This window comes from Plectropomus leopardus, chromosome 17 (genome assembly GCF_026936395.1).
Source record: "Plectropomus leopardus strain MGB_pleo_1.0 chromosome 17, ASM2693639v1, whole genome shotgun sequence".
Classification (NCBI taxonomy): domain Eukaryota; kingdom Metazoa; phylum Chordata; class Actinopteri; order Perciformes; family Serranidae; genus Plectropomus; species Plectropomus leopardus.
This window is the reverse complement of record NC_142192.1, coordinates 32,523,078-32,544,988: the sequence shown is the minus strand read 5'-3', so window position 1 is coordinate 32,544,988 and position 21,911 is coordinate 32,523,078. Positions and strand designations below refer to the sequence as shown.

The following is a 21,911-nucleotide window of genomic DNA, read 5'->3' as shown; positions in this document are numbered from 1 at the left end:
AGAACCCCTCAATCCTCAGAGAGGTCCGTTCAAACAGTGACGACTTTTACAGTACAATACTACAGTACAATTGAAAATCACTCTCGAACTTCTGGTCCCAATATCTTCTCATGCACTTATTGAAAAGGGAATTTGTGAACCAACTTCCCATTAAATGTTGCCTTTGGATTTGGATTTGCAAGTGAACATGTTTTTGTATCCTTAAGGAATAAAAATTATATTATTTTTTAATTTTCTGCTATCTCAAATGATATGCATTACCCCCTCGGCATTTGTGTAAAATTCAAAATTGTACCCCTCCTCTTCCACGTGCATGAGGATTAACACATATTTAGGTGTATAGGGATGTGGCTCTACAGCAACACCAGTGGTCAAACACTGCACAGAGTATCTTTAAAAGGGTATTACGGTTTGAAGAATCTTCTGGGACATGTTTCAGGTAGAGCTGCGATCAGCCCCCCAAAAAAAGACACAAACCTACATGAAATTATTGTCCAAGCCCAACCCGAGCCCCAAGCACGGCAGCAGTACCTTGTAATAAATGTTTTAATATAAAAAATTTAAAACATTTATTACAAGCTTAGGGCTGGCATGTCTCCTCGCACCACTTCTCCCTTTTCTTCCCTCCGGTATTTGAAGAGTCTGTTGCTTGCGCTGCCTCTCGTGCACCACAGGTTCAGCAGAGTGTGCACATTGGTCCACGCTGTTGTGGCACGCAGATGAGATCACAGCTCTCTGCTACTCTGCCGCTGCTCGGGAAGCAAACGCAAACACTGCCAAAGAAGTTGCTTTGTAGCCCCTCGCGCTCTCTTCCTCTTGTTTTCAAACCGGTGCAATTCTGTTCTTGACATTTACGTTGGAGAGCTGCCAGTTTGAAGCGTCTCCCGAGCGGTGTACTGGAGTTTAAGTACAGTATGTGAGAAAATGACCCCCTAATTTTAATATTTGTCTGTTTTAAACTTATTCTTAATTTCAACATTTTCATCAGTTAGAATGGGTTGATGGTGATGCAGTCCATACATTATTCATGACATTACACAGACTGTAAAAAAATAATCAGGGAATTGGTGTGAACCCAACTTCAAGTCAGACAGGATCTTGATAAATACAGCCCGCCGGGTTTAGGCCAGTTTGGGTTTGGGCAGAGAATCAAAGATCAAGTTTCAGGTCCATCTGATAGCACAGTGAGTTATGGAAGTTGTGTTTGTTGGTCCTTAGCTCTCAGCTGGCTGCATTACAAAACTAACAGTCTTAAACTTGTCCAGTCAATAGAATTGAACTTGAGCTGTTGACTTCTGAACTGTGGTTCACTTGAAGCTTTGTGGTAGTCATGAACATCCCAGCTCCATAACAGGTTTGTAGGCAAAAAGGCAAAAACAACCCGAACACAAAAATGCGCCCACACAATGAATAACACTCCCAAAAAGATGATTTAATAGATTTAATAATAATGTTTTGACATCTGGTAATGTTCAACATGTGACCAAGAAGATCCATGTATAGACTGATTCAACCCAGCTGTGAGTTAGAGGTAAAGCCCATCAGTCATGTCAATATGCACACATCAAATGGTCAAAAACTATAAAAAATATAAATCAATCATTGGGGTGCAATCACATTCTGCACCGTTTAGATGGAAGATCATCTCAGTAATTTTGTTTCTAGTTAAAAGAAATGATATAGGCTAGTGAGCAACATCTTCAACAATTAGGAAAAATGAGTTTACACTTTGAGACAAAGACCCATCACAGCTCTTGAGTTCTTGAGCTCTCGAGTCACACCTGTTGAATATTTCCTTATGAAGTAAAATCATTCCATTTCATTCATTTCATTTTTTAATTGTTCAGGTCATGTAAATGCACAACAATTAGATTTAGATTAAAAGCCACTCTAATATACATACCATGACTGAAAAGGAGCAGGGAGAAGAAAAAAAAATCTTATTTTACCTGCCCCATTCTCAAATCATATATAAACAAAAGAAATGGATGGTCTGTCAATTACTGTCACCTAACAACACTTACAGTAAACACACAGAGAAATCAAGAGCCATGCACCATAAGTCACCTTCAAAAAGGGGACAGATTTTTACCTGATAACTTCATATAGTCTAATTATTTTGTCTTAATACATCTTAAACTGAAAAATATTTTTTAAACACTTTAAATCATTCAGGAAAAAATTCCACCGTTTAACATGGACTTCTGAAATACACATCTGCTTTAATATTGTCCATGCAAAGTGAAAATGAAATTTCCATCTCATAATATATGAATGATGTCGAAACATTGTTAATGTGTGTAATAAATCGTCTATTAAGAGGCATCTTTAAAACCTTTCAAGACCATTACTGACTTGGCACACTTTGCCAGGGATTCAGACCTGCCCACTTCATATTTTTGATTTACTTGTACACTGCTGAATGCACCAGTCTTTTGTGGCCTGAGGTTTGAAGGTGAAGTCAACCTCTGCCATGAGTGTCGCCGTCAGCCAGCAGCGAAGTAAACCTGTAGCATTTGGTATGGCTTGGCCGTCTGTTTGATCAAAGTAATGGAGAAAATGTCAGATAAGATGCAGTAAGCACAGGCAGCCATCCCCTGACACCGCGGGGGAGAGTCGAATGGATGGAGGGAATGACACAGGAATATAAAGAGAGGGAGATCCTAGAGGGCAGGATGAAGGATGGAGCCGGAGAGACACGGAGAGAGAGTAAATAGAGAGACGGATGTTGGGTATAGATAAATAAATGGTAAAGCGCGGGGAGAGTGACAAATCCAAATAAAATCTGGTCTTCTGTGTCTTCTGTCCAAGAGAAAAACATGTTGGTCTTTTTTTGGTTTCTGAGTTTAAGGTTTGCTTCACTGTTTGGTTTGTATTTTCTGCTCCTGTATGCAGGGAGTTCCTAATAACCGCTGGGAACTCTTTCTCTTTTGTCACATGATATCAGTGCTTTCCAGTTTAACAATAACGAGTGCTGTAGCCTCCCATGTGCTAGAAAGCTTTACTGCCTTTTTCATATTCCTCCGGATATCCAAATCATTCTGACATTTTCACCAAAGCACGCTGGCCTCATTTCTGAGACATGCCCACACAGCTCGCTTTGCAACATGTTGCCTTTGGGTAGTGCTTAGTTTTCAAGAAAATGAGAAAAAATTTGAAAAAGTAACTGGAAGTGCAGGGATGGCTGTGTGCCTTCTGGGCCGAGTGAGGGAGATGAATGACAAGGTCGATCATCTTCTCGCTGTACGCTGCTGGTATCAGCATGAGGGTAATGAAGGTGGAGAAGCGGTGACGGAGCAGTAGTTAATTTTCTTAAGCAGCAGGAGTTTTTGTGAAGCTCTGCTGGATGGTTTCATTGAGCCTGTCTTTTCCTGGCTGAAGTTAAACCATGACTTAGACTCTGTCATCGTCTGAAACGGATACAGACACAGCAGATGCACATTAAGGTTTTTTTCTGCTACAATGTGAAGACCAACTCTTAATTTAATTTAAGAGTACTGTCTTAAGCCTTTTTGAAAAAAAAAGTCTTTGTTGTAGATACTCTCTTCAGTCAGGAGTTTTAGGAACCAATACCTGCCCGCAGAAGTGCAAAAGCATTTTTTTCTGTGCCATCAGTAATTTTTGTAGAAACAGATTTCAGATGAAGAGTTTTGAATCAGTCATTTTTTACACAAAGAAATTCGGCTCTGATAACTGAAAATTTCGGTTTATTGATTTTTCCTGTTGTGCAGCAGCAGCAAAAGTAAAAGAACTCGGCAGGAGAAATGACAAATGACAAACTGAAAATTATCTCACGGAAAAAACATAAAGGAATTAAAGAGGTATTTCACTGCTGGAAAGATGGTCTTCTAATAAAAGTGTTTGGTCTCTGCAGTAGAAAGACACAAATACTTTTGAAATTTACGCTACATGACTAGAGAAAACAGAAAAAGGACTGCAGCGTTCGCTTTTGAAGCAGAGATAGAAAACCTACAACTACCAGAATGCATTGCACCGCAACGGACTGATAAAGCTCTTGCTGGTGGGTGATGTAGTTTTTTTTTTTTAGTTTATCTGCATACAATTAAAAACGTCAAAAAATCTAGAGCCAGAGGCTTTTAAAAATGGGTCCCCTCTCAACTTGAAAACAACAAACAAAAAAACAACGAAGAAAAAAATCTAACAGAAACCTCGAAATTAACATTTTACAGAAAAATGCAACAAAAGATAAATGACAACAAACAGCAGAAAAGTATCCAGAATGATTGATGATCGATTGAAGTAATCTGAACTTGTCTGTTTGACACAATGGCAGCTGGCTGGAAACAAGCCATCTCGAATTACAGTCAAACGGTAAAGTCAAACATGTTTCTGAAAACATTTTAGGTCAGAACATTTTCAACTCAGTATCGGAATCTCGGTTTATGTTTGATCAGCACTGACTGTATTTACTGTTGGGAGTTTAGGCCGAGTCTGAGAGAGAGGGGCGGGTCTGTCTCTTGATCTGTGTCTATACTCTTTGTGTCCGTGGTGGCAGCATGGGTGGCAGGCAATATCAAAATGCAGAATTACAGTCTGTATTTTGATCTGCAGCCTGAGAGCCAGCGAAACTCTGCAGAATGTCGAGTCTTGCATCGTCTGGCTGTGTTTCACTGTGGGGGGAAATAAATTCTACCCACATTGTTGTGATACAAAGCTGAAGTATCCATTTAAGGCAGCGTTTCCCAAACCTCTTCTGGCATATCACTTGTCCTGCATATTTTAGATCTATCCCTGCTCCAGCACACTTGAATTAAATGGTCAGCTTGTTATCAAGCAGCTTCAGGAGTTTGCAAGGAGGTGATCTTTTGAATCATGTAGGACTAGTGGCACCCGAGGAGAGTTTTAAGGAACCAATTCCTGCTTTAAAATGTGCAGTAGCATTTTTTTCCTGTGCTGTCAGTAAATTGTAGAAGCAGATGGTAAAAAGATTTTTGAATCAATCATTTTTACATTGAAAAATTTGGCTTTGTTAACTGAAGATTTAAGATTTATTGATCCCAATCGCTCTGCAGAAGCAGCAGCAAAAGTAAAAAAAAAAAAAAAGAGCAGACGAGGCAAAGAATGAATTAGCACTTTTCTGTCATCTCAAACTAATTTTCATGTGTAACTCTGATGATCTTGGACTTCCCAGTCAATATCTGTGCACATGGTAGACTCTCTGAAAGCCAGGAAATAGAAACCTACGCTTCTGAGTCAATCTGCAAACTGCTGACTTCTGCCAAACCTTCTGCTGCTACGACAGCAGAGCACATTTGGCAGGATTAGCTGCTTAAAACATGTATTTTATTAGACTGATTTGATTTTTATTTATACTCGGTATTCCAGTTTTGTTCATATTCTTGGTTTATACCTTTGTCCTTATTTGTGTTCCTTCTGGTTTCTGCTGCTGTGATGAGTTGTCGTCACCTCAGGCGTTAATAAAGTTAATCTTTCCTCTCCTCAGTGTGTGAAGCCAGAGGGCTTCTGAATGTTGGTTTTCTTTTCTTGGCAGTTTAAGCGATAGTGTCACTTTCAAATATTACTCGAGACATTTTTTCATATTTGGAAATAGTTTGAAGCTATTTGAGAGTGCAGAGAGGCGTGTAGTGGGTGTGGACAGATCATGTGTTTAATGAAGGTCTGGTGTGAGAGACAGTTCAATAACTGCAGGTCGTTAACTGCGTTCTCCATCACGAGCGTCTTTATGAGCAGCCATTTGCTTTGCTCAAGTGTCCTTGAACAAGACATTGAGCCCCAACGTGATCACATGCTCAACTTAAAATCAAGGACCCGCATATGTCAGCCTCTCATAACTCACTTCAAGTCAAATACGTCTAAGTATAATCTGTATTATTGTACTTTAAAGTGTGGCAGCTGTGGCTCAGAGAGTAGTAAGCAGGGTTTGATCCTCAGCCTGTTAGAAGTGAGTGGTTTAATAAGAGGCGAGGAGTTTTTAAGAAAAGCACCACATAAACGCTGTCTATTTGGTTCCATAGTAGTGCTAACTGATGGAGGCAGTCTTTATCCACTGCCTCGCTGTCTTAAATCAATCCTCACCAAAAGAGCTGCTCACAGACCTGAGATGTGAAAGCGTTTACGAGAGCCTTTTGGTGGTTGGTCGCAGTTCAGTTAAGGTACAGCAGATGATGATTCATGCACCTGAAGATCCATGTCTGCCCTCACTGTGACTCAGAAGTTTGGTGCTTCAAGACAGACAGCAGTAGGTATAACCTTTATGTTTCTCTATGAGCAGAAAAATGTAGTTTGGCACAGGCACATTTTGGAGACGCTCGTCATCTGTGGAGTTCACTGAGTGCTCTGTGAGCTGAAAACTGGGTAAAAAAAAAAGGCAAAAACATTTTCTGTTGATTCTTGGAAAGTTACATGAAATATTTGGCTGAAATTCTCCCTAACCCTAATGCCTGGAACACACTTCATGTGTGAGCAGCGCGTGATGGCAACCTCGCCGCACTGTGGTGTGTTTCACGCTTGCGATGTCCATTTGATTGTCTTACACTAATCCTCTTTTCTACCCTCTTTTTGTCTTTTCCTTCCTGTCATTTTCCAGCCCTTATCAGTTGTCCATCACCTGTCCACAGTCTGCCTGCCTCCTTTTGTGTTGTATTGATTGATCGATGCGTTTCTGTTCCAGACCGGCAGAGTTTGAGTGCCGGTCAGGTGTTGAAAAAAACTTCTTCCCAAAACGCACAAGTCCACAGTTCAGCCTGTGGAAGTCTCTCAGACTGATATTTCTGCATAACACAAGTGTGTAACATTTGACCTGCAGTAGGCGTAGGCCTGCACCTCCTATAAAACGATGAAAGGAGTTCACTTCTCAGGTTTAATTGCTCCTTCAGGAATAAAAAGTTATGCTGGTCAGGTTTGAAGGGATGTGCCTGCACTCTGGAGATCTTAATGCTGCTAAAACAGGTGTTGTGAAGGCCTGTTTTGAATTTGTGAGAATGTAATTACACAGATATTACTGAGTTTTTTTTGTGAAGTGATTTGTTACATTTAAAAGGCCACCAGACTGTAAATGATCCTGAAGTAGCAATTTTAATTGCAAGGGAAACCAGACATTTGAAAGTAGAATAAAAGATAATGAAAGTTAGAGTTCATTTTTCAAATATATTTCAAGCTTTTAAAGCATAAACTTTATTTATTTTTGTGATAATCAAAGCAGCAAGTCATGTTTTTGCACTGGGTGACAGGCTCCTTCATTACAATCAGTTACAGGATAAATTCATTGTCTGTTTTGGTCTCCTCTCGGTTTGTCTTCGAAACCTGGATTAGTCTTTTTGTGATGCATTCAAATGCCTTTCACAAAAAAAGACCATAAACACCTGAGCGATTGTTTGGTGTGATTTCTTTCGAAAAGATGTACAAAAGGCAATGAGCAACTTGGCAAGAAATGTCCTGCAAATTGCAAATTGCAAAAAATAAAGTAAAAGGTGACAAGAAAAATGGCCTGAACACGATAAGAGAGTAAGCTGTACAAAAAAAGAAAAAATGTCCAGAAAACTAATTATAATAGTTATGCATTTTTTAAATTATTTATTTCAGGTTGTTTTTTGTCAAGGTCATTTCATTTTTATATTGTTATTTTTTTAATGTTTTTTCCCTTCTGTGTGCTAATTTTCAGAAAATTTTGGTGTATCTTTACTTAATTTTTTGGGGTCATTTCTTATGACGTTGCTCAATGCCTTTTTCTTATGTTCTAGAGAGAAATAAGGTCACTACTGAGACACTGATGTGCACGGGGCATAATCACACGTCCACAATCGGCTCCAGAAGCCATGCCCTGGCCATAACGTGGTGTTGGTGGTCCCGGTGGAATTTAGCTTTCATATTTATTTACCCTTAACATTCAGGTGCAGCCTTGTCCTCAAATTATATTGAAAATCCATGTTGGGTGTGAACACAGCTGCAGACTGACTGACAGACTTAAAGACTTGGGTTTGATTTACAGTCCTCGCTGTGTTTGCATGTTCTCCCCATTAAAACGATAATTAAAGTCTTAGATTCTGATTCCCTTGTGTTGCCGGGATTCTTATCAGCAACAGTTTCTTCTCTCTAATCCCCAGACTTCAGCTGCTGAGTGTTTGTTCTTCTCTCACTGTGGAACAGGTGGAGAGCAGAGGGAGGTTCAGGTATCGAAGCAGGACGCAAAGCTGCTCATCGAGGACTTTGACGCCTCAAAAGAATACAACTTTAAGATAATTGCAGTCAGTGGGGGACAGATGAGCAAACCTCTTCAGGCCAAATATGAAGGTAAGAGACTTTCACAGCTCCTCAGTCGTACGACTCCCCTGATGACTGATTCTGATGGCTGATACAAGCGGTGTGAGATTGATGGCGCCAGAAACGAATTGCACATGACAGAAAACTGCTGCTGAACCGATCTCGATGTTACATCAAGCTGCGCTCCTGGCTCCAATCAGTGATGTCACCGTGGGTGTTTTCCATCAGCTGTGATTGGCAGAATACCTGCTGTGACATCACTGATTGGGGTGTGGTCATTAGAGCAATGGGCTTGACAGTTTAAACCTGTGGAGAGCAACACAGTAGCTGTTGTGATTCAGGGTGTGTGTGTTCTGCTTTAACTAATCCTGCTGACCTCTGTTGTTTAGAGATGCCTCCGCTGTTTATTTTGCTAATGTTTGTGTGTTTGGTGGATGTGGGAGTGCAAGTCGAGCAAAGCAGGAAAAAAGATTCAAACAGAATCACAAACAACAGCACGCCTCAGCTCACTGCTGTGGTCGTGAATGCAAAAATATGCGCGGCGAGTTGTTTACTTTGTGTCAGTCACTGACATTCAGCAACCTGCTGATATTTACTTGTTATACTGTGCTTCAAGAAAAAAACAAATACTACACATAGAGCTTTTAAACAGGATTTTAAATGCAGAAATCCACAGGAGTGTTTCCTCCAGAAATGTATCACATCAAGGTGGAAAAGCCCTTTGACTCAGCATTTTTTAATATCATGCTGCTCTTCAAAACTAAAGACTAGACATATTATTATCACAGCGTTTTCTGTCACATGATCTCCTGTGCTTACAAACCTTTTGTTGTTGCACCACTTTAGAAAATCACAGTGGGCGCTTTTTTAATGATTTAGAGCAGATGATCTAAAGTGTACGGTGCAAGTGTCCAAATTCACTTTTGATAATTAAGTCAGGGCACAAAGTAAGGCATTAATGCCAAAGGAGGTCTGGTAATTAATCAAAGGTGTGTTTTTAAAGGGTGAGATAAATTCAGCCTTTCCGCACCTGCACCTGATGAACAATGATCTGAATATGATGTGTGACAAAATATGCATCCCCTGATTTGACATATTTGTCAGATGTGTCTAAACAGTGTGCAAAAGAGACACATGTATGCACACAGACAGACACACAGAGACTCTACATGCTCTACATGTAAATAAAACTGATGTGAACGGCCAGGCGGCTGCTGATGGGCAGCTGTGTGACTGTTGGCATATCAGAGCGTCTACGTGTCCAGTGTCAGCGTGGTGTAATACAGTAAGAGCAGTGATGTCACTGCAAGAAATATCGTGTAACATTTAAACAGCTAAACATCAAACTGTTATAACCTTGACCAAATAAACAGCATCAAACTTTTGGCCTCTGAAATGATCTATGAAATGATCTATGAAATGATCTATGAAGTGACGCTGCTACTTGTGTGTAAATGCACACAGCGTACCTCTTAATGTGAAGTCAGACAGCAGCTCTGCAGCTCTGCTTTGCTTTCAGCTGTGCTCACATTTTGCAGAATTTCATTAATATTTTCCTTATTAATGATGGATTATATCACCCACCCACAATCCATCAGCATGTCCCAGTATGTGTAATAAGCTGAGTGTATGTGCACTGTGAACCCGCCTATGTAGGCGCATCTTACTGTCTGAATACTGCATCCTTTAAATTACAGGAAAATACTCAGCCACTGACTTCAATTAATTTATGTTGGTCAGTGGTTCAGTCAACGTGATGCCGTTTGGCCCAAAAACACCCCCACCCCCCTTTATTTACATTGTAAAAGACATGTCAGTGAATATATTTTTTAGAGTATCACAAACCCAACCAAGTATATTGTTTAACTATCAAGAAAAATCTAGATACATTGCATGTAAAATCTGGAAATGACTGTAAACATCTATTTTCTGTCAAGTAGTTTAATAAATTTCCTTTTCTTAAACTTGTCATGATGGGAATTCAAATAGTGAAATCTCACATGCAGTTTGAAAAACACTAAGTCGTCCAGAAATGCCAGATTCTTCTAACTTCTATCGGTAAACTAAATAGATAATTGCATATAATTGAATATAATATGTTCATTGTCTTCTATTTGTTCCACTCTAAAAAGGATTGTTTATTTTTCAACATTTAACATGGATCATCTAACTTTCTCCAGACATAATAAAATTGTCCTTCAGTTTTTGTTATTAGAAAATTGGTTTTCCAAGTGGCATTAAAAATTCTTAAATCTGCCTTACTTTAAGCTGCAGGAACCCTATTTTGGCACCATTGAGTAACTTATGTAGGGATGAACGGGGCTGGTCCTCTGACGCTGTGTCCAGTTTCTTTATGTATTCATGGGCACAATCGTTTTCTAATGTCTCAAAATCACAAAATGCCAGTGATGACCACACTTCATTGTAAGACCTACACACCCATAAGCGCACCGATGGGCACGAGTACTTTTGCTACTTAGACTATGTGGGTGATGGCCTTAAAAAAAAAAGACACTGTGTCGTTCTGAAACTGTGCATCACTTCGCTTCGGTGGAAAAAAACTACACAGCATTGCTGCTGTTTCATGTTTATGGTAGCATCGGTTTAGCTGAGTGATTGACTGATTATAACATACAAATATTGAAGTGTTGATGGTTTGGCCAAAATAAAATAAAAAATTGAGGAGGTTTTAAACAAGCATCGGTGTTGATTCACTGACTCCCTCAGGCTCAATGGGAACTACGCTTTAATCACTCTGTGCCTAAGTGATCAAAGTAAGGAAGGTTTTGATGTTGTTTTTCAGTTGCTGCCACTTGGCCTGTGTCTTACATAAAAGCTAAAACACACTCTTATTTTCTAATTTGTTATCAAATTTAGTGGTTTCTATTCTGGTCGATTCTATTCTTGGGATTTTATCAATATTCTGTTTTGCTTTCCCCCCTCTCTTAAACACTTAAATATTGCACAAGTGCATTTTGGTTTTGTTTCAGTGATGCACGAAAATGATTATTTCAACCAATACCGATAAACTGATAATTTCCAGCTTCTCGTGGCCGATAACAATACCGACACCCCTTTTTGTGTGTTTTTCATTACCTGAGGGTATGAAAGGCTGAGATGTGGTGAGTACAGATGAATTTAATTTGTGCATTTTCATAAAAAAAAAAACACATTTCAGACAAAACGCTGGAAATCACATTTTTGTAAAAGACAGTCATTTTCAATAGCAAACTCAAACTCAATTTCATTTTTATATTTGTTTTTTTCCCTCTTATCTTTTTATGTCAACTTGAATTGTACAAAAATAATGCCGAAAATAATAGTGTTTGAATTCTAGTGGAACTATAGAGAGGAATGTTTCCCAAAATGTCAGGAAGCAGCACAGCTACAGAACAGTCCCTAAGTAACGGCTTTATTGTGATCGCTGCACATTTACATGTTGTCCTGCTTGTTGTTGGAAGTAATCAAACATCAGATATCAGTTTATTCTTTCAGCATAACCGTGTTGGAAACTCACTACAACTGAACTCAAACCGCGTCCATCATGTCCTCTCATCATGTCTCCGTCACACACACACGGCTCTAGCCATTTTGGTGCACGAGGCCAGATTTGGATTGGATTGGTATATTCAGTAACAACAACAACAATAATAATGGTAACAGCAGTTACTCAGAGACCACAAATAGCCTAACTGTCTAAATGTTCCCGCTCCAGAGAGATGTGTAGATGCAGATTAGAAGGCTCTTCTGCAGCATCTGCTGGGAGCTTCTTCTAAAGTCCACTGATTCATTTGGACAGTTATAGAGGACATTAACCGATTACTGCACAAGCAAAAACATGAACCTGCAGCAGACAGTGTAGGACAAACACCAGCTGCAGACACCTGTTGGACAATGAGAGACAGGCAGAGAATGATTGCGAAGCGGACATTCGGAGACACTGGCGGAGAATGAGAGCAGGGCAGACATTTGGAGACACTGATGGAGAATGAAAGCGGCGCGGACATTCAGAGACACCAGCGGAGAATGAGAGCGGGGCGGACATTCGGAGACACTGGTGGAGAATGAGAGCGGGGCAGACATTCGGAGACACCGATGGAGAATGAAAGCAGGGCGGACATTCGGAGACGCCGATGGAGAATGAAAGAGGGCTGGACATTCGGAGACACTGGTGGAGAATGAAAGGGGGGCGGACATTCAGAGACACCAGCGGAGAATGAAAGTGGGATGGACATTCGGAGAAATTGATAAAAAGGTCTTTGCGAATTAGAGACCTTTTCAGATGTTTTTTGAATGACAATAATGTAGGTGTTGATTGTGGTGATGGAAGTAGGTTGTTCCAAAGAGATGGTCCTCTGTATCTCAATGAATATTGTTTGAGGGAAGTCTGAAAATACGGAAAATTAAAGTCCTTCAAGTGTCCTGTGTAATAGGAATAAAAGTCATTGGTTGAAATGGACTCAGTCAATTGTTTCGTCTGTCTTCTCCCACCATTCACTAATGTTGATTCTTGCATCATGTGTTGCTTCTTCCAGGTCAGCAATCAGGCGTGGAGATGGTTCAGTCTCAGAGGAGACAGGACAGCGGTGTCACCGAGGAGAACAACGAGATCTCAGAAGGTAAGATCCTCGGCAGGTAAACGGGAGGCAAACCAGGCGAACAGGAACACCGACACGAAAAAAGATTGATGCATCCGCCTGCTGCAGGCGTCCGGTCGTCTGGATTCAAGACCCCCTCTGTGAAACAAGAGCAGAAGAAGATTTTTTTTTTTTTCAAAAGGAGATTCTCTTTGAAATGCCATGTCAGGAAGACAACCTGTCACTCTTTAAGAGAAACTGCGAAAAGGAAAGTAAGAGAAATGTCCTGTAACAAAGAACACGTTTTTTACAGATTGGAGAAGACTCCCTTTTCTCAGCTCAGTTCCACTGAAAACAGCCATCTCCTTTTTTCATGAAGAAATCGTTTTAAAAGATTTCTCCGACACTAACACATGAAGCTATCATTTTTAATAACATGACCTTTTTCAGACTTAGATTTCGACTGAGGAAAATAACACAACAAGAACAGGTAAGTGGAAGCTGAAGAGGCCCTGGAGTTAGTCACAAATGGCTGCATTCACTGCAGGTGTGGAACATGTTCGATTCACCCAGTAAATCAAAGACAGTTTCTCTTGAACTCTCCGTACCTTCTTGGAAACAACAGCCATTATGTGATTTTTTATGATCACTGCCCTCGCCAGTCTGAAGAAGAAGGAAGGCTTGCGAATGCAATATTCCTGCACTCACACATCGATTATCAACGGGGCTCATTCCCGAGGAAATGGAGGGAAAGGAAATGAAAAAGTGCGAAAAGGAGAATTCAAGCAAGAGCCTGCGACAATCAGGAAATGAATCAAGAGACAAGCGCAGTAAACAAGCCTATTACAGTTTTGAAAGTGATTGTAAGCGCCACATGCTGAGGTGCACAATCAGATGCCACGAGGAAAAAACAGGAAACGAGGACACAAGCAGGTGAGACGTAATCTCTTAACTGTGCGTCTGTTTCACACTGCAGACCACAGGAGCACGGGACGGCACTTTGTGTCACTGTCGTGGTTTAGATTTACACCTTCACAAATATATTGTTTGGTTTGTGTAACATAAAAGTCATATTTTGGTGATCTTTTTGTGTGCTGTGCGTGTTGCTGTGCTATATTGAAAGGTCTTTCTCATGTTTTGTTACCCCATGATTGTATGTAATGGTGGACAAAATATTGGAAACACTTCTGAATAGCAGCAGCAATCATGTTTTTGCTTGCGTTTTTGTCTGTGTGGAAACCAAACCGAACTCTATAAACATTTTGTCAAAAAGATCCTGCAGTGTAAACGGAGGGTGTTTACCTGCTCGTGTTTTGTTGACAGAAACACGATGTTGTGCCGTTGTTCCTTTGCAGCTCTTGAGAATGTGATGTGTCCCTTTGTGTGAGTGGTGGTGTGTTTTGAAGCTTTGAAAAGGAGGAATGGTGTTAATGATGGTGCAGATGGGACTTCTGGCAGACGCTTAGCCGCCGCCTCAAACCCAAATTACAGCTTCTGCTCTGAAAATCGTCACAACGGGATAAATACTTGGCAGTTCAAAAAATATAATCTTTTTCTGGTTTCTAAATCTACTTATTAGTGCTTCTCAATCAGCCTTACCACGTTTTTGTTGTCTTTAGTCTGTTGTCTGTCTGGTCACATTTTTGTTGCAGCATGCTTAGATCCCTTGATGAAATTTTGCCTTTCAGTTTCAGTTTTTCGTCTCTTTGTTCAGAATGAGAAACATTTGCAGCAGAACTTGGGCCTTCCGCTCACTGCAAATCTCATTTCACTTCATCGCCTCATCACTTTCCATGCAATTACAGCTCGTCTACTCTAAATGGGGATTTTATTCTTCTCTCAGCAGCACCACACCTCGCCAGGAGAGCTTTGGTGATTGGTATTTTTTCCCCTCCTGACTGCAGAAACTTTACAAACCTGTCAGGAATTTTCTCTGCCTCCAGCTGAAATTACTTAGCCTATGCTAAGTTAACTCTTAAGTCCTGGGGTCAATTTAATCTTGTCCACGGTGTTGTGCAATTACCCATTTTCTCACACACTAAGTGAGCCGTGTAACCAGTGTTGGAGTGTGGCAGTACACACTTGAGATTAGATAAAACTTTATTGTTCTTATGGGAAGTTAAGGGGTTGGAACAACAAATGTAAGAGGATTAAAGGTGTTTTTTAGCTGTTGTCAGGTGCAAGGATGACTCTGGAGAGCTTTGGACACAAAGCTTGGCATTTTGGGATGACATTTACTGCAAGATGACAATTTCAGGGGAAGAAAGTCTTGCACAACAAAATGCCACAAAAACAAAGGTTCTTCATTATTCAGGATTTATAATTAAGTTGCAGTTTTTTGTTGCCTGACATTACATTTGCAAATGAGAGTTAGTCTAGAACCTCTCAGTTCATTTTCAATTTACAAAGGGCGTAATCAATAGCTGTAGATCAAAATACCTAAAGTTGGACTCACAGACTGTAGCACCACCTCGCAGACAGCCTGTCACTCATATTGGCCGTGTCCTTAAATATGCGTAACTGTATTTTATTTTTATTTCATTATATTATTTTGATTTATTTCTTTATCTTTTTATTTCTTTATTTATTTGTCCATTTTCCCCCCTTTTTACATGATTGAAATGTCTTCATGTTCATTTGGTGGTGTATTTTGTTTTTTTACTTTCACATAAACCAACAAAAAGAGAATTCCAAAAAAAGCATAACTTTGGGCTTAATAAAACTGAAACGAGTGAGTTATAAAAAATTCACCCCCCGTGCAGTTGTCATGAATGTTAAAATAAGCTGCAGTGACCAACACTTTTTTTGTACCAGGCTGTAAACATGTTTATTTCTGCTGTAAAGTTGGACATTTTAACATGTGGGTCTTTTCTCTTCCTTTTTGTGGGTTTTTACTCTGTTTTGGAGGCAGCTTGTTCTTGCCTCCTCTTTCAGACCAACCAGCAATTTCATACTGAAAAATGAGGCCGATGCTCAACGTTAAAATGCCCAACTTCACAGCAAAAACAAACATTTTCTCTCTAGCCAGTAACGTAACCATGGAGTAACCACAGATTCACAGGATATAGGTATAGCAATAGCTGTTTATATTTTAGTGTTTTTAAACACTAAAATCTTTTTTTGTTAATGAGAGTTAAATACAAGGTTTTGGTCACCTACAAAAAGTCTTGTTCAGCATTGAATTGTACTGAAAGACACTCTCAGGAATCAAATATTATTTATATATGTTCTTTGCGGTGTGTGCGTTTTGTTTTTTAGGGTTTTAAGTCTGTTTTTTGCAAGCAAGCAAGCATTAGCATTAACACAGTTAAGTGTAGCTGTTAGTGTATTGTGCTAACCAAACGAGCAGTGAGCGTTAGATCTACCCTCTCTTACAAATACGGTCACTTCTACTTCCAAAAATCCAAGACTGTGACAGCCAAAATGCCAAACTGGAGGCTTTATGGAACATGATCTTGTGCACTCGTCTGGTTCTCAGGCATGATATTTTTTTTGATTCAGAATATTATTCTTGAGGACGTGTTTTGTAGATTACCAGTTAACTTACATTAGTAAAACCTGTTGACTTAGTGCTAGTTCAAATGCTGGATGGAGTTTAGTGGTTCCTAAGTGAAAATAGTCAATCAACAGCTGCGGCCTTGAAAAAAGGAAAAAATGTTACAAATTTAAAGCTTGATGATTTCTTCATCCCTCTGCTATAAGTACAGAAATAGAAGGACATTCAGATTCCTATAATATGGGACCTTTTGAATCTTGACAGATTAGTAGAATGGGGGACAGCTGCTTCTGTGCATTAACATTTCACTGATGCTCAAGATGTTTGAGCGGCGCCTTCACTAATGTGACAGATCTGATGCTGGCCATTTCTCTGTGAGAGCACTCGTGGCTCGACAGATGTTTTAAAATGGGTGCTAGACTTCACCAGCTGTGTTTGCACTCGCTGCACAACACGAGTCAAAGCAGAGAGCGCTGTGGCAGACCGGAGGGAGGGAGGAGGCGCGCCGTGAGTCCAAAGAGATCTGATCCAAAACGCTGAGATAATTACAGCGAGGACTTCCATAAAAGTCCTTTTTCTGACTCATTACTGCTGCTTGGGTGTTGCAAGATTGCTACTCTCCGTCAGTCTTCCTTTGTTTCTTCGCTCTGCACCCGTCACTTTGTGTCAGTCTGAACATTCTAATAACTATATTTTTTACAAATATTTATGATCACAAAAATAAGCCGGAGCAGCATATGGGATGTACATTTTCTGCAAATAGCACTTTCAACGTTTAAGCATCTCTAACATCGTGCAGCAGAAAGTTATTCTAGAAGTTGCATACTTGTAGATTATTGAAGAGTTTGACTTCTACATTTGAAAAAGATTTGAAAATAGATTTCTTTTTGTGTAAATGTTTGCAAACAGAGAGACACCTTCGAAAATGGCAACAGTTTAGTGTTAGTCTATTTAAAATAAAAACAGAATGTAAATATATGATTTTAATAAACACTTTTATGGAGAAAAGTACATATGCAACAATATTCAAATTAATAATTATTTGGTTTGAAAACAACATTCATTAGTAGTATAATTTGTTCAGCTAAAGGTAATGTAGTAATGATTTTTAGACTTAAAAGCATGACTGCATAAAATATTGTTGTAGGAAATGAGAGGACTGATTAATTTGCAGCCTTTACTTGCGCAATCGTTTCAGCAGCATCGTGTCTCCATCAAAGGATCAGTCGGTCTGCTCCTGTCCTTTTCTTTTTCTTTTGAAGCTAGTATTTATTATCGTTCACATACGTTTCAAAATAGAGAAGCAGTTATATAATTCAGTATGAGGTTAGAATGAAATCTAGTGTGAAAATCACCTGTGTTCATCTTTCTCTCTCTGTTCACTGCCTCCTTCCTCTCTCTCTCAGGCTATCTCCTCCAGTTTACCAGAGTTTCACATAAATATAAAGAAGTCCAGCAGCAGAAGCTGTCACTGGAGGAGGCAGGCCATTAGTGGAAGAGTGAGAGCGAGGGCTGACGGGGACCAACATAGTAACAGTTGGTGATGATTGTCAAAAGTCCCGTGGCGCGGGATGTCGCGTGGCCCCTGCCTCGGCTCTGGCAGCAAGAGTCGCCATTTGGCTTCAGAGGAAATGTTCAAAATATTCAGAGGGAGTAAAAGAAGGAGGGAGAGAGAAAAGGTCTGTCACAAATTTAAAGAGCAACTGAGAGAATTAAAACAAGTTAACTAAAGAAATGAACCAAGTTTGTCAAAACCGACATTACTTAAACTTTGTATTAATTAGGCTGCAAAGTATCAAAAAAATTAAGTCAAAGGTGTCACTCCCCAAAATGAGGTCTGTGAACATTTGACTGAGGGCCTCCAGTTCACAAAATGTTTTTCTTCAGCAGAAAGGAGGTGGCATGTTGCTGGGGAGCACTTCATCCCAGCGCTTAGCTTTTTTACACTTGAGCACTCTTTTAATAACTTCACTGCACATCGATTTTGTTTCTATGACAACAATATCTTAACATGAATATTAGTTTGGTAGCTAACCTAACGATACCTAAACTGAGTGTTTACTTCGCAGTGAACGAGGAGCTAACAAAGCGTATGGTGATGAAGACAAAACATCATGTCCGGCCGATCTGCTCCCACAAATGGACTTTTCTGTCTTTGCTGTGATAGTTGATGACTGACGGATCAAACAATAGATAAATCTTTTGAAAACTGACCGTGCCGTAGCTGTTGTGTGTATTTTTTTACATACTAGGAACTGCAGTGTAACAGGCTGAAACAGTTTCAATATTTATCCAGAATGCTTTGCAAATTTGATGTATACAAGTGCAATAACAGAAAACACAAATGCAGATCTGTTTTGGTGCTCAGTGATGTGACTATTTAAACTCTGTTAATTATCTGCTCTGTATCATGCAGCCTAATGTGCCTGACCTGTGTTGGGTTTTATGTCCCCGTGGTCGAGTTTCCTCAGAGTTAATGTCAAGTTTATATTGTTCAATCTGGCTGCATGACGCTGCTTTACGTTTTAGATTTGACACCAACATAGAAGTGAACATGACTTTATATTTTACGGTGCATACAGTGTTTTTGTGAGAGCCACCTGCTATATCTCCAGATTGGCAAAAGTTGCCGCAGGCTAAAGGGGACAGATGGGGGAGAGAGGAGCCAACCGGTGATAAAACGCTTTCCTTTTTTTAATATGACTCCACCCCACCGCCGCTTGTCTTATTGAAGACACCCCCAGCACACACACACACACACACACACACTCACAATCCCATCATCACCCCCTCCAGCTCTCTTTTTTCATCAGCTTTTCTCTCTTGACTGCCATCTCCGCTAACATTTTTCTCTCTCCATCACTTTTTCTCATTACTCTCTTCCATCTTTTTCGGCACCATTTGGTTTCATTTTTCATGATCTCAGTCTTCCCTTTCGTTTCCTCCTCATTAAAACAGTTGTGACAAATATGTATGACTGCATAGTTCACATATTTCACTTCATGTGAGCTGTGTTGGGATAACTAGATTCTCAAAATGTCCAATTTTATCCCCCCTGTCGTCCTGTTTTGTTGCCATGACAGCTTAACCACAATTTAAGCACCAATCTAAAGTTCAATATTGAGAAATTTGTCCTCTCAGGGTATGAGGACAAACACTGATGTGGATTTATTTATCTGTCTTAGGTCTAGACGGAGTAGATCAGGTTCCTGGAAGCAGTTTAGGCGACATTTGTGTGAGATTTGCTGCGCATTTTACGTCTTCTACCTGTTCTAATCGATACAGTGCAGACACATGTACTCCTTTTGCAGGTGATGAGAATATAAATTACAGGTCAAATTTGATGAACGTATTGAACGTTTTCAATTAAAGCATTCAATTTAATTTTACACAGTCCCCTCACAGGTGTATTAAAAATGTTGGTCATCACGATAAGACTATCTACTGTCCTATTTTTCTCTCTTTTTCTCTCAGATTTAACTTCCAGCCCTGGCTCAGCACCATTTCTGTGCCTTCCTTCCAGCTCTTTCTCTCTTTTTCTCTCTGTCTCTCTCCTTTCTAACAGCGTCACCTCTCTTTGTCGGCTCTCCGTGCTCATAGCTGACAGTCCGCTCCTTGCCCACACTTGCTGAATACCACAGCTATAGCCTCACAGGCCTGTTCTTGGGCTGCTGCCTCGCTGCTGATCAGACTTTTAACAGCTGCCTGCCTGCTTGCATGGCTGTCAATCTGAAGATTTGGCTGCTTGTTTGTCTGCCGGTGTTGTTGTGTATGTCTGCTGTGTCTGCACGCTTGTCTCTGCAGGTCACCCAGGTACCTACAGGGTACAGCTAAGTCTCTCACAGGCTGCCAGGCTCCGCACTTTATGTCTTAAAGGAGAATTGTGTTGAAATCTAATTTTGGAGTGTTAGATACTCACCCCCTGTAGGCCTGAAAGGTAGCTCTGATAAGTTTGAAGCTCGCTCCTGTAATTAGCTTGAATTCACAGCAGTTCCAGTGGATTACAATGGTGACCCAGTTTTTAATCAGACAGCTCTTGAAGCATAACCTGCTTTTTCATTGTCTATTGATATGTTCCAAATATTATTCTTTTGTCTTAGCTGTTTACATTTGTAATAAATCCAAGCCAACATGACTTGAAACATTACAGCCGATTACGACTAGGGACGAGGATTGAAACGCGGTTCTATTGAGGACCCTGTTCCACTTTTTTCAAAACATGAAAATCTGTAACATTTGAGCTTATCCATACTGCTGTCTAGTCTCGTGGGTCCGATAACGTAACATTACATCTCTAGTTGAGTCATTTAACTCCAATCACTAGTCCGCATACATTAACTCTCCTATAAAGTTTTTTTTTTTTTATCTAATCAAATTGACAGCCAACAGGTATTAAACCCAGCAAAGAAGAAATCTGTTTAACCTAATATCATGACCTCTGATCATCGTCTCTTACCCATGCATGATGTCAGGGAAACGCTGAACACCAACTGTATCAAAACACGGAGATGGACGAATATTTGACTACAATAGCAGTATTTGCACTGCCTGTTTAAGGCAGGAATATCACGCTGTTACGCTGCCTCACCGTGCTGTAAAAACTCTGATGATGGCTGATATTCACGACACAATTCACCACATAAATTATTAATAAGGTTCTCTGAATTTTTGTTTTGACAAAAATAACCAAGAAATATACTTGGCAGGACGTATTAAAAAGTAAATTTGATTCTGCCTTCTGGTGGGCGAACTATATACTTACATATATATATATATATATATATATATATATATATATTTTTTTAATTTTTTTTTTTCTGGCATTTGGCAACTAAAGTTCTGATTGGACTCAGACATAACGTGCAATCAAAACCCCGGGTGAGTTCATTAAACATCATAAAACGAACATTTCCACGGCACATTTTTATCATCGCTTTCATCCTTTTCTGAGTGGAGAGTTATTTAGGCTGGAGTTTAAATTCCCGAAGTTCTGATCAAAAGCATCTTCTGTCGGGTTTCTCAGCAGGAGGAGGTCCTCTCCGAGAGTAAGCAAGCTCACATCTGTCAAGGAATGAAACCTCCAAACATGCATAGCATTTTGTTGGAAATAATTTGTGCTCAGTGTTGTTCGACTGCTTTTCAAGATGTTTAAAGTAAAGCTTTTATTGCTTCATGTGAAAGTTTTGTTGCACACACTCCTGACCTGCTAACTTTTGCTGGCTAAAACATAAAATCTGCTGATGCAATAAGCTTTACTGTACTTTGCAGCTCTTTGGTGGCGTCTGCAGCTCCTGTCTTCCTGCTCATCAGACAAACTATTTGCCTGTCTAATTCTCTCGCCGTCTGTCCTCCGCTGTGTGATGGATGTGGAGCGTAATCTGACATGAGAGCACTATAACTCATCTAATCTCTCGTTTCGCTCTCAGAGCACCCAGGTGGCATCCGCAGGTGTCCCCACAGGTCGACTCATTCACCTGTCTGTCTGTCTCTCTGTCTGTCTGCCATACCTACCCCACATTTAGCTTTAATGAGATCAAAGAGTTGAATTCATCAGACAGGCTGATGCATGGCTTAAGGAGAATTGTGCATCAATAATT

The 21,911-nt window shown here is 40.0% G+C and overlaps 1 protein-coding gene across 3 annotated transcripts in view; it reads left to right on the top strand.

The window, feature by feature from the left end:
- Positions 1–21,911, top strand: part of LOC121957675 (collagen alpha-1(XIV) chain-like) — a 211,820-nt gene that overhangs the window by 17,922 nt on the left and 171,987 nt on the right. For all 3 annotated transcript variants that reach the window (XM_042506398.2, XM_088090334.1, XM_088090332.1), the window contains exons 5-6: positions 8,128–8,271; positions 12,777–12,860. In XM_042506398.2, the coding sequence (XP_042362332.2) occupies positions 8,128–8,271; positions 12,777–12,860 (228 nt within the window). The remainder of the gene's footprint in view (positions 1–8,127; positions 8,272–12,776; positions 12,861–21,911) is intronic.